This window comes from Tinamus guttatus, unplaced genomic scaffold, assembly GCF_059628265.1.
Source record: "Tinamus guttatus ecotype Peru unplaced genomic scaffold, ASM5962826v1 Tinamus_guttatus_pri_ptg000580l, whole genome shotgun sequence".
Taxonomy (NCBI): domain Eukaryota; kingdom Metazoa; phylum Chordata; class Aves; order Tinamiformes; family Tinamidae; genus Tinamus; species Tinamus guttatus.
In genome coordinates this window covers 257,774-271,130 of record NW_028289114.1, presented here as the reverse complement: position 1 = coordinate 271,130, position 13,357 = coordinate 257,774, and the positions used below count along the sequence as shown (strand labels likewise).

The 13,357-nt window shown below is 43.9% G+C and overlaps 1 protein-coding gene across 1 annotated transcript in view; it reads right to left on the bottom strand.

Moving 5' to 3' along the window:
• Positions 1-9,672, bottom strand: part of EEFSEC (eukaryotic elongation factor, selenocysteine-tRNA specific) — a 110,927-nt gene extending 101,255 nt beyond the window's left edge. The window contains exon 1 of the mRNA XM_088534629.1: positions 9,393-9,672. Coding sequence (XP_088390755.1) covers positions 9,393-9,672 — 280 coding nt within the window. The remainder of the gene's footprint in view (positions 1-9,392) is intronic.
• Between the last annotated feature and the right edge of the window lie 3,685 nt (positions 9,673-13,357).

Here is a 13,357-nt window from a genome sequence, read left to right as displayed (position 1 = left end):
AAACAATTACAGCCATTAGAATTTCACCCAAGCATGAGATCTAATCTCAGGCCCTGGTCTTGCCAATGGCTGTGGGGGTCTCAATGGAGACAAAATTGCTCTGTGGGAGAAAAAAAATGCCTCGATGATGACATTAGTCAGCAAGAAAGACTGAGCTTTGTCTTCTCTCCAACAGCGCACTCAAACACAAGGAATCCATTTTCCCTCCCCCTCTTCTTGATCCCAAAAAAAGAGAAATACAATAATTTTGTTTCTTTCTCTGAAATGCAGCTTTCACATACTTCAGAAAAGTTCCTTCTCCAAAGCAATAATGCTGGAAGGAAAGTGTTTAATTTAACAAAAGTAGATTTAAGCATGAATAAGTGACTGGGACAAAAGACATTTCCCTTTGCCTACTCTGGTTAATATAATTGGATAGCTCTATCAACAGCTCTCAAACATTTCTACAGCTTTCCTTATCCAACAAGTTCTCAAAGGACATTTCAAATTTTACATATGCAGGAATCATCTCAATTAAAATAGGCCACCTGCTCTACAAACATTTAATGGAAATAAAAGACAGGTGCAACTTTGCACAACAAACCTAGGCAGAGCTCTGCATTTAAAAATAGTGCCTGATATCTGAGAGCACCAACTATTACACGTCAATCATACACTGGGCCCAAATAAGACATAAAGGAAAGCTTTGGCAGAGAAGACAAGAAAGTGCTGCAAGGGATTGGATTAAATCGACTTTTCTTGGCATTGCAAAAAAAAAAAAATCAGCATTGGAGAAAACCATCCTCACTCATGATTCTTCTGCAGAAGAACAAACTGAAGAAAAACTATACATATTTTAAACACACGAAACAGTAAGCCCAACAAACTGTCTCTTTACAGCATCTTCTCTGGAGGCGCCCGTTTCACCTTCTGCTAAAATCCCCAAATCCAAACTTGGATTTTTTTTCTTCCAGTCTCCATGCCATCCTTTACCCCCTCTAACCTGCCACTGAATATAATTCATTTTTATTTAAACTCTTTATTCTATTTCCTTTTCTTCCACTATCCGCATTCTGCTGTCATACTCAACATACATATTTGTCTGGTAGCAACCACCGCTGCTGCTGGTAATGCTGATAATTACAATCTAATGTAGAATTAATCAGCTTAGGCTTGAAAAAGAGATCGTAATTCAAATTGGGAGCCAACACTAACCATTTCATGTTCACTTCAAGAGATTAGATAGGCTATGCAAGAACATTTCAGTGGAATAACTGATAAGGAGATGGGAAATAAGAATTATTGGTATTTACTTAGCTTGCAATGCTTATGGAAGCAAACAGTTTAAAGGAAGCACTTCAGAATGGCTATTTAATCTGAATTTTAGAGATAGCATTGAGAATATTTTCTCACAGAACAGCCGGTATCTCTGCAATCAGAGCCATCGTACGAGCTGTTCGAGTCTTTCTTTGCTGGAATTCTCACTCGGTTTGGCTCCCTTGTGAGCTGTGACCCACAGAATAAAACGCATGCATGAATCCAGCTGGAAATTACCACCAAGGAACATCTGTCCTTGCTCTCCAGCTTGCCAGCCAACCTTACAGTTCCAGGACACAAAACAACTAGTTGCCACAATCAAACCTGCGGGTTTTAACATCGGAAACTCAGAGGGTTGGTTCGCTGTCTTAGCTGGAATCTGCGTCATGCAGCGTTTTGGGAATTCTACCCTTGGTTTTTCCATCTGCCTTTTTTTTTTTTTTTTTAATCTTAAGGAAGAAAACAAGTGTTTTGTAGCAGCCTTCCAAGAACACACAGAATTTCTTCCAGAACAAACAAAACAGACCTATTCAGGAAACCGTTCATGGCCACATTGGGTTAAACTAGTCGTTCCCACAAAAGTGGCTCCTATTCCAAGCAACGCGCCATCCAGCTTCCATGTGGCATCTCCGAATCGAAGGCAGCTTCTACATCAAGCTGCAGAACAAACACCTCGTTAGAAGTTCGTTGATTAGTGGATGGGTGTGAATCACTAATCTGAACTATTTAGCAAGCAAACACATCCATTATAAGTAAAAATATTAGATTGAAAAATGTGCTTTGAATTTATTTTGATCAGGGTAATTTTAATTAAAAAACACACTCCATCTCCTTAACATCTCCTAGTTGTACTACATTTTTATGAAGGTATAAGATGACTTTGCTACATTAGCCTATATTTTAACATCTAAACATCTAAAAATGGATTACTAGAACTTGACCACTCTCCCAAACAGCTTGCAAAATAATTTCAAGCAAGAAGAAACATGAAGCAAAACTGAAATGAAAGGCCATGTAGTTACTTAATGAATGCAAGTACACAGTAGGATGGAACAAAGAAATTCTGTTTTTAAATCAATAGGAAGAATGATCAAACAACAGACTTACTCAGCACCGCTCCTGCCTATGGTTATTATGTTTTCCTGAGAAGCTGTCAAGTTTGTGTCAAATAATGAAATGTGAATTAGCACAATCTTGCTGTATATAAGCGCAAGTATGCATACAACCATGTAAAAGCACCGGAGATTTTTTTTTATAGAAATGTATTACAAGGGACAATTTAACATTTAAACAAGGAAGCTGTTCAATAAAGCCACCCTGGTTTACAATCTATTTTAGATGGAGAAGTAAATTACAAATCACAGTATGTTTCTGGATGAATCTTTCCTACTTCTGGTTATTCAGTCATACCTATTATTCAGTATAATGTGGAGATCAAGAGCTAATGGCTTTCTTGCTCCTTTCGATTTTTTCCACTTCTCTAGACTCTCTAGTCTCCAGACTCTTCTAGATTTGCCATCCAATACTACTTACAGATCAATGCTTAGCTTAGGAACCTGTTGAACATTCTAATGAAGAAATCAGCTTCAAGTGAAAGGAACCAGAAGCGGATACAAACTAGATCATAACGGCCAAGTAGACCAGTCTCACTACGATACCACTGTCAAAGGTGTTAATACCTGCAGAGAGGAAGAGTAATAAGTGTAATGCCTGAAGAGGAAAACTCAGTGTTCCACCATGGAAGTTATGATACAGAGATTAAAAAAAAAAAAAAAAAACTCTGCATGAAAAAAGGCTATTTTAAAGCATCCCACACCTGTAAAACACACCTGAAAAGAAGCTTCATTCTACTCCAGTCTTGCTCCAGCAGCCTTATACAGCACAGGACCGGCTCAGGAAGGACTCGGGACAAGGACCTTGGGGTTACTTAGTTAATTAGTTGTTACATGATGGGAGGAAAGGGAAATAACGACGTGCACACAGAATATCATCGTTCTTGCTTCTCCAAGTGCTTTACAGGTCAAACTAGATGATCCTTCCATAAATGTAAGACAAAAAAAAAAAAAAAAAAAAAAAAAAAAAAAAGACCCTGACTATGGGGATGCAGAATCTTCCCCCTCACAGGTGACCTGGGTGAAAATCAGTTGTTTGGTCTCATCTGCATTACTTGCCCCCCTGTCATGCAATGCACATACAAACAGACTGTACTTTTTCATTGCTTAAAATACAGAAGACTGAAGACAAAATGAAACTTCTTGAAAGCACAAAGTGAGTTTTCTTGAGGAAGGGGAAAGGCAGGCCCAGTTCAGCTCCAAACCTGCTACCGAGCTGTGTTAGGGTGCACAGGAAGGTCCCTCCATCCAGGCTGACCTGCCACCCCGCAGACTTACCGCTAAGGCCCGGCACCGTAAGCAAACACTGCCCTCTTGTGCCCCGCGCAGCCCGGACACCGAGCTCCGCTGGCCGCCCCGGGCCAGGGGGAAGGAGTTTTTAAGCTGCAATATTTTTTTTCCTCATCTGCCTCTTCTTTATATACAGTCCTTTTGTCAAAAAAAATAAAATAAAATAAAACATCAATAAAAACACTCCTTTCAGTTGTCAGACTCCTTAAGGTGATTTAAGAAAAAGACGCTGTTTTGTTTCCAAGAGAAAGGTGATTTACAGAAATAAGCTTTATTTATTTGCATTTTTAATACATGGCAACGTCAGCAGTTTACAGGAACAATAAACACAAATTTAATAGGGTTTAAGCAAGCACACATACTAATGCTAGTTGGGAATCCCGAACTCCTGGCCCAAGACTATTTCCATAATATCAGGCGCTAAATAACGGCTCAAGGATACAGAGTACCCGACACGGGAGTTGCGGTTTAATACATTCCCATCAAAAGCAGGTTCATTGCTAAGTTATTCTCCCTTCAAGCTGGCAGCTGGAGCCCTCAGAGCTCTGCAGTCACTACGCTGTGACCAGGATGGCATCTACCGAGGATGGGGCTTCCCTCGGACAGGCTCAGTGGGCAGCAGGAGGTGTCCGCACGCTTCACCTACGCGTTCACACCGCAGCCGCTGCCCCGCGAACGCGGCCACTGACCAGCCGAGCACGCTCCAGCACGGCTGGGCAGCTCCAAGGCAGCCGCCCTTTGGAAAGGGGCATTTGGAAGCGGTTCTGCAAAACAGATACTCCTCTTCAGCCGCTGGACACGGACACAGCACCACACCGCCAGCCCACTCGTGCACAACCGCATTAACGGTGACACCTCACTCAGCAATAAAGGATTAAAAGTGCTGAAGGAGGCACATAGATGAACTCGCACCACCTCTATATATTCTGACTAATTCAATGTGACTTTAGTTTGTTTTACTACATACATTAAAAGAAACATTATCCACTTCTTCAAGTAGGAAGAAGATACCTGCTAAAACTGCTATCACCCATTCATTTCCCTACTCCCCTTCTAAAACCCACCCACTAACGGCCACTTGCTCCAAGAACTTTCATCCTGCAGAAGCACAACTGATTCCCAAGCTGAACCAGTGTTCCTTTTTCCTCTAATAGACTTCAGTGAAATTCCTCCAGTCTGGCCCTCTCACTGACAAGAGCCTATGAATAGGACCCAAACCCCTAGAGACTCTCTCTCCTGTCCTACAAAGTGGTAGGAATCAATAACGGGATAAAAAAATGAAGCCTTTTATGAAGAAAGGCCTAGAAAAACTCTAATTGTCCTGGGATGGAACAGGGGGGCAGTCATACCTTCACGAAGTTGTCATCGAGCAAACTTCATACTGATGCAAGTATATTTTTTCAGAAGACAGTGCAAGACTAACCCTGAGTTAACAAATCTTCTTAGCAGCTTACAAGAAACTCAGCAAAACTAGGTACTTTTAAGTTAATCTTACAAATAATCTGTATCTGAGTGAATTTGAATGCTGGTAGCAAGCCCACGCTTGCCTTGATCTCCCAGGATTGTTTTCATTGTACTCATTTGCATCAGCAAGACATGCTTTTGCTATGCTTATTTCCCCCTCCCCAAGCTCTTGTGCAAGTTCAAAAGTCTTGGCCTCTTCGATGTATCAGGTATGAATTAATGCCCTTCCTTAACAGAACACAGCAGCAAAGTGGAAACAGACACTTGCAAGGCAGTTTTCTTTGAAAGGAACTGCAGGGACAAACAGTGACAATGAAGCTCTAGTCATAAAGCAAAAAGGTCAAGGGTTCAGACAGGCAGGAGGATTACAAAACTACAAGTTAGTCAGAATTCCCTCCATAGGTTTAGACAACCGGGGTCAGACAGTTGCTTTCCAATTAAAGCCTTATAAGGCCACTCTGTCCTTTGAACTTCAGGAGACGAAAAAAAAAAAGTGTTTTTTTTTTTCTTTTTTTTTTCTCTCCTCTTTCCTCTGAGAAGTTTTTGAGAGCCCATCTTGAACTCAAACAGATAAAGGGCATGTGAGTGGAGCTCACGTAAAGCGAGCGCAGCGGCGGCCTCCCCGCGCGCTGGCGCGGGCGCCGTGTTCGGCGGCATTAGCGCGCTGACCCTTGCCAGGGCATGAAATTAAGCAGCAGCCAGGGGAAAATCTGCTCCCGCTTAAACTACTTTGCTACGCAAAGTGGTCTTAAAAACGCAATCCGGGGATTGAATTTCTGCGGGAGGATTAACTCACGTAACCTCTCTGCAGGCATCCCCTGCTGCTGAACTCATTTGAGAGCCGTTCAGGACCCTCCTGGACGCACGGGGCTGTGACAAAGGTGAGGAAAACAAGAAAAAAAAGGCAAGTCTTGTTTTACTCTGATAAAAGTAACTAGCAGCAGCTTTGCTGAACTTCATAGACCCGAGACTGCCCAAACCCAGGAGCTTAAGAAAAGCCACAGCTCCGAGGCAGGGCTACCTCAGCTTGGTGGGGAATTTTGACAAAACTCTAAACCAGTGCAGCAATCACAAAGAGCTACATTGCATCTTGCAAGCAATTCGTATGCGCAGAAAAACAACGTAATATAGGGGCCTCTTGTTGTGTGTGACAAGGTAAAGAATCCAGCATCAAAATTCAGTTATTCGAGGTTTTGTTTTCTCCATTTAGCAAACAGGCTACAAAATGCCATTAATACAGTGTTTTTACATGATAACCAACCTGCTACAGCCTGGGAAAACTCTTGAAATTACTAATATATATACACATATATTATTCAAGTTCTGGACTTGCTGTTCACAAGAACAGTACAAACAAGTAAAATATATAGCACAGAAAGTCATACAGCATCTATCCCTAACTTAACACCTTCATGCAGTATCAGGCACAATAAATAAATAAAAATCAGTGACTGGAAAATAAACAAATTATTGTTTAAATTCAAGCAAGAACCGCAAGGTAAGTCAATTGCTTGTCACTTGCTCCATTCCAACCTTGACTATCACCTTCCAGATGGGAGTTTAGGAAAGCATCTTGGGTGGAACTGTCTGCAACATTTCCAATTCCTAGCATGCAGGTAAAAAAAAAAAAAAAAAAGTCTCTTGATTTAACACATGATATATTTTGTTTTCAAGGACAAGCTTTATAAGAAAAATGCAGCCACACAGAATGAAATATGACTTCCATTTTCCATTCCATTTGGTTACTGCTCAAAAACTCCGCATTCGTTTAGACCTAAGGTGTTGTCTCCACAGAAGCTTGTAAAGGGCTGTGAAAAGCATTTACCAAGGTCAAGCACTATATTGGGCAATACAACAAAAATGCAAGAATACTAGATTCAACCATGAAAAAAAAATCCCTTTAAGAATTACCTAGACACAGAAGTATGTTAAAGAATGGTAAATAGTTACAGCTAATCTGGAAACAGCTGCATCAGCCCTGTTACAGGAAAGGAATTCACCCCTGCAACCGTCCGGAGGCCCAGGTTGGAGAAGGCGGTTCTGCTGCTAGGGGACAACTTGGAGACCACCAAGAAAAGGCCCCCTGGCAGAGAAGGCCCAGGAAGAGAAGAGGCTACTGGCTCCCCATGCAGAGCTGGCGAGGAGCTCCTGGGGGAGCCCCCAGGCTGGTTGTCTGGTGGGAGCCTCGAGATTGGAGTTGGTGCTTCCCGGCCATGGCAGACACCCGTCCTGAAAGGAGGGGACACTCGAGGGACAGCCACCCAGCTCAGGCAGCCGTCAAGAGAGGGAAAACAGAGCGTTACACACGCGCACGCAATGCCCGTTTGCACAGCTCCGACTTGCACAGCGAGGGCACGTGGATGAGGGCAGCACAGGGGAGGGCTACCCCAGGCCTTCCACTCCCACCCCGCCTGGATTCCTTCACATCCTGCTCCCTGCCCTGCAGCCCTCCTGTCTCGAGCTTTTCTGGAGGTTAACCTGCCTCTGCAGATCTCCCAGGGCTCAATTTCCGAAGAACAGAGGGTAAGCGTGCAAAAATACAGTACTTCACACTCAGATCGTACCCAAAAGCCTTAGTTACAGGAAAATGTGTAATGACAGAAAAATCAGATTCCAACAAAAAATAAGTGTGTGTGTATATACACATATAAATAAAGTATTAGTCTCCTGATAGTAAAGAAAAAACCTGACATGGTAAACATCAGGAAATCACGAATAGGAAGAAGATAAAAACAATCAGATATTTAAAAGCATCGTAATCTGGAAGGCCTGGCTTTCCTTTTCTGAAAAACTAGAAGAGTTGACAGCATTGAACTGACTAGAAGTTAGAATTCGAGTTGACAGACCCTTAAACACTGCAGGCCGCATCCTGTTACGCAGGACATGCTGCACTCCGGTTTGACTCCACAGAACCACATTAAAATCCTAACAGCTCTGACCAGCCCCAGCAGCAGAGATCAGATTTGAACATCAAGATCTCACTTTTGAAACCCGCTGGTAAAAAAATAAAGAGACCCCACTATTGAAATTTAAGTATACACTGGCAAGCAGACCGCTGATATTTCTTTATATCACAAAATAGAACTGTAATGACAATGCAGCACAATGTTAATATAAGAAGAACTCCTGTTAGATGAGGCTAATCAAACATTTTTACTAAAATATATAACTTGGTGTAATTGAGATTAAATAAGTCCAAAATGCTAATATGTGAATTGCTACCTGTACAGGATCATTCCTTTTGGGAAGAAATCCATCCCGCCATCAATGCCACTTCGCACAACTTTGCCTTCTCTCGGGCCTCTCAATAATGACATTTGCCTACCTGTTACTCATTCCGTGTGGACACCTGGGACCAACTGCTCTAAACTTTCTCACAGAAGTAACAGACAGTAAGCAAATAAGCCTCTGCATTAAACGAGCTTCCAAGTAACCTCTAAATGTTAACAAAAAAAAAAAAAAAGTTTTTCCAAGTTTTCCCAAGTCCCTTCACAAGAAAGTTTCCCCTGCTCAGATTCATTGCCTCTCAGAGAAGAGAGCCTCTAATGACAAGTCACTGTGAGTACATCGAGAAGAGTTACTCTTTGCCAAAATAAACTTTGCTCTTTAGAAGATCATCAGGTGCTTGTAATTACTTCAAGCATGAGAAGTGACTGAAAGGTGTAAGGAAAGACTAAAAGAGATGACATCTTTCCAAAACTCAGCACACTGCCACTCCTCCCTTGTAGCTGTAGAGCAGCCGAGCGCACATTAACACTGCGGAGAGCACTTTACTGCAGCAGAAATCTAGCAGTAAGTGCTCATTATTGTATGCAGAACGCAAACAAAAAGCAAATGCAGGTAGCGCACACGGTAATCGCTACAGGCACCTTTACCACACCAGGGCTGTTCAAAGGCAGCTGAGGATTCACGCCCCTGAGAAATAAATTGGATTTTGGGAGTGCCACGGAGAAGCCCGGCCAGGCGCCAGCAGCCCCTTGGCTGTTTGTGGCCGTGCTGGGCCCAGAGGGCACCGGCCTGGCGGGAGCACGAGGCCGCGCGGGCGCCCACGTGCGGGGCGGGAGGCGACGCTGGCGCGGGCGGCCCGGCGCCCGCGTCCCCGGGACAGGGGCTCGGTGCCCGGGCAGCCCCCAGGGCCCCCCGCCACCCCTGGGGACACAGCGGCCGCTGCCCCGGGCGGCGGGACGGGCCCCCCCGCGCGAGCGCGGCCCGCGGGGGCCCGGCCCTTACCGCCGATGATGGTGCGGATGAGCGAGGCGTGCCCGGGGCAGTCCACGAGCGTGAACTGCAGCTCGCCGGGGCCCGGGCCCAGCTGCGGCGGCAGCGCCGTGCGCAGGCACGAGAAGCCCAGGTCGAGCGTGATGCCCCGCGCGCGGCTCTGCGGCGCGCGGTCGAAGGCGGCGGTGGAGCCCGTGGTGCTGAGCGCCCGCGCCAGCGCCGTCTTCCCGCTGTCGATGTGGCCCAGGACGCCCACGTTCACGTTGAGGCGGCGCGGCGGAGCGGCGGCCATGGCGGCGCGGCTCCCGCCCGGTGCGCGCCCAACAGCGCCCCTGCCGCAACGCGGGCCCCGCGCCGCCGTTCCGCGAACCGCCCGGAAAGCGGCGCGGAGCCCGGGCGGCCCCTGAGGGGCCGGAGCCGCCGTCGCCCGAGCCCGGCGGGCGCACGGGGCCTCCGCCCGCCACAGCACAGAGCCCCGCGCCGGTGCTGGCCCCTCCGGCAGCCGCTCCAGAGCCACCTCGAATCGCCTCGAGGAAGGGATTCCACAGCGACCACGCACAGGCCGAGCGAATGGCACTGGGAGCGCGTTACGGCCTCCTGTACATCATAGAACCATCCGCATGGAATCAGTATGGTTGGAAAAGACCTTCAGAATCACCGAGTCCAACCGTAACCCTGTCTCATGTAGACTAATGGTGCCTACACTTTATTTCCTTTAAGAGGGGCGCTGTTGTTTTCTTTCTACGCTCCGTAGCATACATTGCTGATGGTATTTATCATTCACATCTCAATAAACAATTACAAAAATATATATGAGTCTAGAATGTAAAATGACTCACCTAAGGTTATTCTCAGTACCACATATTTAACTTGGGCTTTGACTCCAGAACTCAGGCTTTGTTACAAAAAGTTGCCTCATACAACAACTTTCAACGTGAAAGAATTCAGAGGGTTGTAAAACTGGATACGAGCGATTCCTCCTCAGCAGGCACCAAGAAGGTAGCGTGCCACGGACAAGGATTCAGGAGCAGAAATAAGAAGCGGGGGAAAAAATCACCCACAGCAGCAGATATTCCAAGCTCTTTGTGGTACTTTTATGAGACAAGTAACTCCCCAAAGGAAAGAAATGAACTCCCAAGGCTACTGCCAATGGGTTGGGCCAGCCTGGTTGGTCGGCTGCTTTAGCAGGGCAGTTCAGCTCGATGGGAGCCCTGTCTTGGGAGCCGAATGAAGCATAAAGTCACTTTTCAAACCAAGTTCCCAGGCTTTGAGTAGTTTCCTGTTAAATCATCAGGCTTCAGAGCTCATGAACACAGCCCTGAATGTCTCAATCTGTTATATCAATACATACTTGGAAAGTTAAAGGAAAGTATACATTTATTCCCATAAGAAAAGGCCCTACACAGTTATAATCCACATGGATACCACTATATCATATTACATTGCATTCATATAAAGAACATACTGTCTAGTTTTTTAACATTATTATTAGATTGCTTTGGACTCATCTAACACAAAGGTCGAAAGGGTAATATTTTGGACCAATTCCTTAGCAAGAGGCTTATGCACCAGTCCTCCCAGCACACCCAAAATACTGGACATCTTCAAACAAGCCCTGACGAAGGACGGCGGTCTTCACGACAAGTTTCTACATCCCTTGTGAAAACTGGCAACCAGGTAAAGGCAAGACCCCATTTGTCAAGGATATGAAAGGAAGGAAGACAGATCCACGGGCGCTACAGGCAATTCCACTGCTCACACAAGATCAGGCGTGTTTCTTTAACAGCCTTATACTCTTAAAAGTGACCGGCCCATCATGCGGGTTTCTTCTTATTTTAATTCCTTGAGAATCAAAAGAGACTTGTAAGTCTCTACATAAAGAAATTACCCTTATGTGGAAGGAAATCATTTTAAAACAACTTAGATTTTAATGGAAAAATGTAAGTTTGCTACAGAGACCAGGGTTTTGTTGATGCCACTCTAAACATACTTCAAAGAATTTACAGTTTCTCAATCTCATTGAGAAGTATCATCCAAAGGGCAGAGCTCTTTGCAAGATGGGGGTCTATGTGGCATCTAAAAATGAATACACATAACACCAGCTGCAAGAAGATACGAGCACTTAACATGTTTAGACAGTTTCATTCTGTAAGCTTAGAGTTTTACTCTACAAATCTGGTTTGTTAAGATTCATCAGAAAAAAAAAAAAAGCTACTGTTTTGATGAAAAGTAAATAAAGCTTCCAGCTTCTTTTGTGGGGCTGGGAAGGAAATCACACGCAGATCTTGGTATTACTGGTACAGAGGCAGCCTGGCAAAAATGAAAGACTCCCAACTCCTCCACATTTTTCTACATCTTCCACAAATCAACAAATTCATAGCAGTTAACAGCTTTCCTTATTTTCTCTTCAGTATACCATTCCCCTTTCCAATTCTTCTCTCCTATACTGAATTTCTTCCTTAAAAGAGTTCATTTTAATTGCTAACGTTTTTAAGGACTCATGGGAGAAAGGGCAGGAAGTCAGACTTTGGGGATAGGGTAAAAATGTAAAGGTCATTCACACACTCACACACACATACTCTCTCTCACTCTAAAAATAATACACTATTTGACAGTTTCAGGATTCAGCATGTCCCTCTGAAATTTGAAAGCTTATGTGAAACTAGGCCATGTCCTGTAACCTCAAACATTTAGTCTAGGAAAACAGCTCTCAAGTCTCCAGCTCCCACATCGGGTATCGCATGACGTCTGTGCCAAATAGGAGACCTCAAACAGGGGGGCAAGAGAAACGTTGGTAAAATGAGTTGATTAAACCCAGGGAATAATAGTTCAGACTGTTAGCGACAGGTATTATTTTTCTGGTTAACTGGCTAGTGAAATATTAAATTATGCTCAAAGCATCTATAACATGAGATGGACAGAACGGTCTCTCAACCTACTTATGTTCCATTTGCTGGCATGGTCAAAGGAGAAAGATGACTCATGTCTTGCAACAAAATTATCTTACCCTCCACCTCTCTAATAAGTGTGTTAGCTATTCAAGATCAAAAAAGGCACAATAGGTTCACTATTTCTCAAGGTGATATATCGTAACTGCACATCAGACATCAATTATAATGGATCATTTAAGCTATTTAAGTTCAGTTCTAAGCTTTCCAGTAGTTCCACTTGTCCCCTGCTCTTTCTGAGAAATAAACAATTAATTCTGTGTGGTCTAAAGGATTCTTGTTTATTTTCCCTCACCTAAAAGTGAGGGATTTTTTAAGCTCCTTTCCACCACTTAGTGGCATTTTCTGTATGGTGCTCAGAGGACATATGCAATGTGTAAATAAGCAATACAATAAGATGTGTCAAACCATTCATAGTTTATGGATGACAGAAAAACTTCTATAAGCAGTACCAATTTGAGCACATAAAAGCGAGATACCAGCCTCACTTCTGCCAAACAAACAATTATTTATTGTTTTTTTTTTGTACTGAGATATCACTTTTTACTGCAAATATAAACTCCAAGTATTTTCCTAGCAGTCCCTGCAGGCACTACTAAAATTGGGCCTCCATTGTGGCACTAGGTTTTAATATAGAGATGGTCACTAGCAGCCTGAGTGTTGGCTCTAGCCCGGTTCTATTTTGGGGACATCATATTGCAGCAAACAAACACTTAACACTCTGTTCTCCAGTTTTGTTTCGTGTTAAGGGGCACATGACTGATCAAATATCCTGCAAACTGCATTAGTATTTCTGAAGTTCAAGATTCTTATGCAGAATAGAGTCTTATTCTTACTTTTACATATATGGAATATTCCTTTTCTCCTCTAAGCCACAATGAACATTAAGCAATTCTCTATCCCTGCCCTCTACACTTCTATACTCAGAATTCCATTACAGAGAAACAAGTCAATATCATCAAATCAACGGTGAAACATCTTGGTCTCAGAAACAGGCCCAGCTACAGCTTCAAACAAGATAATAACAGT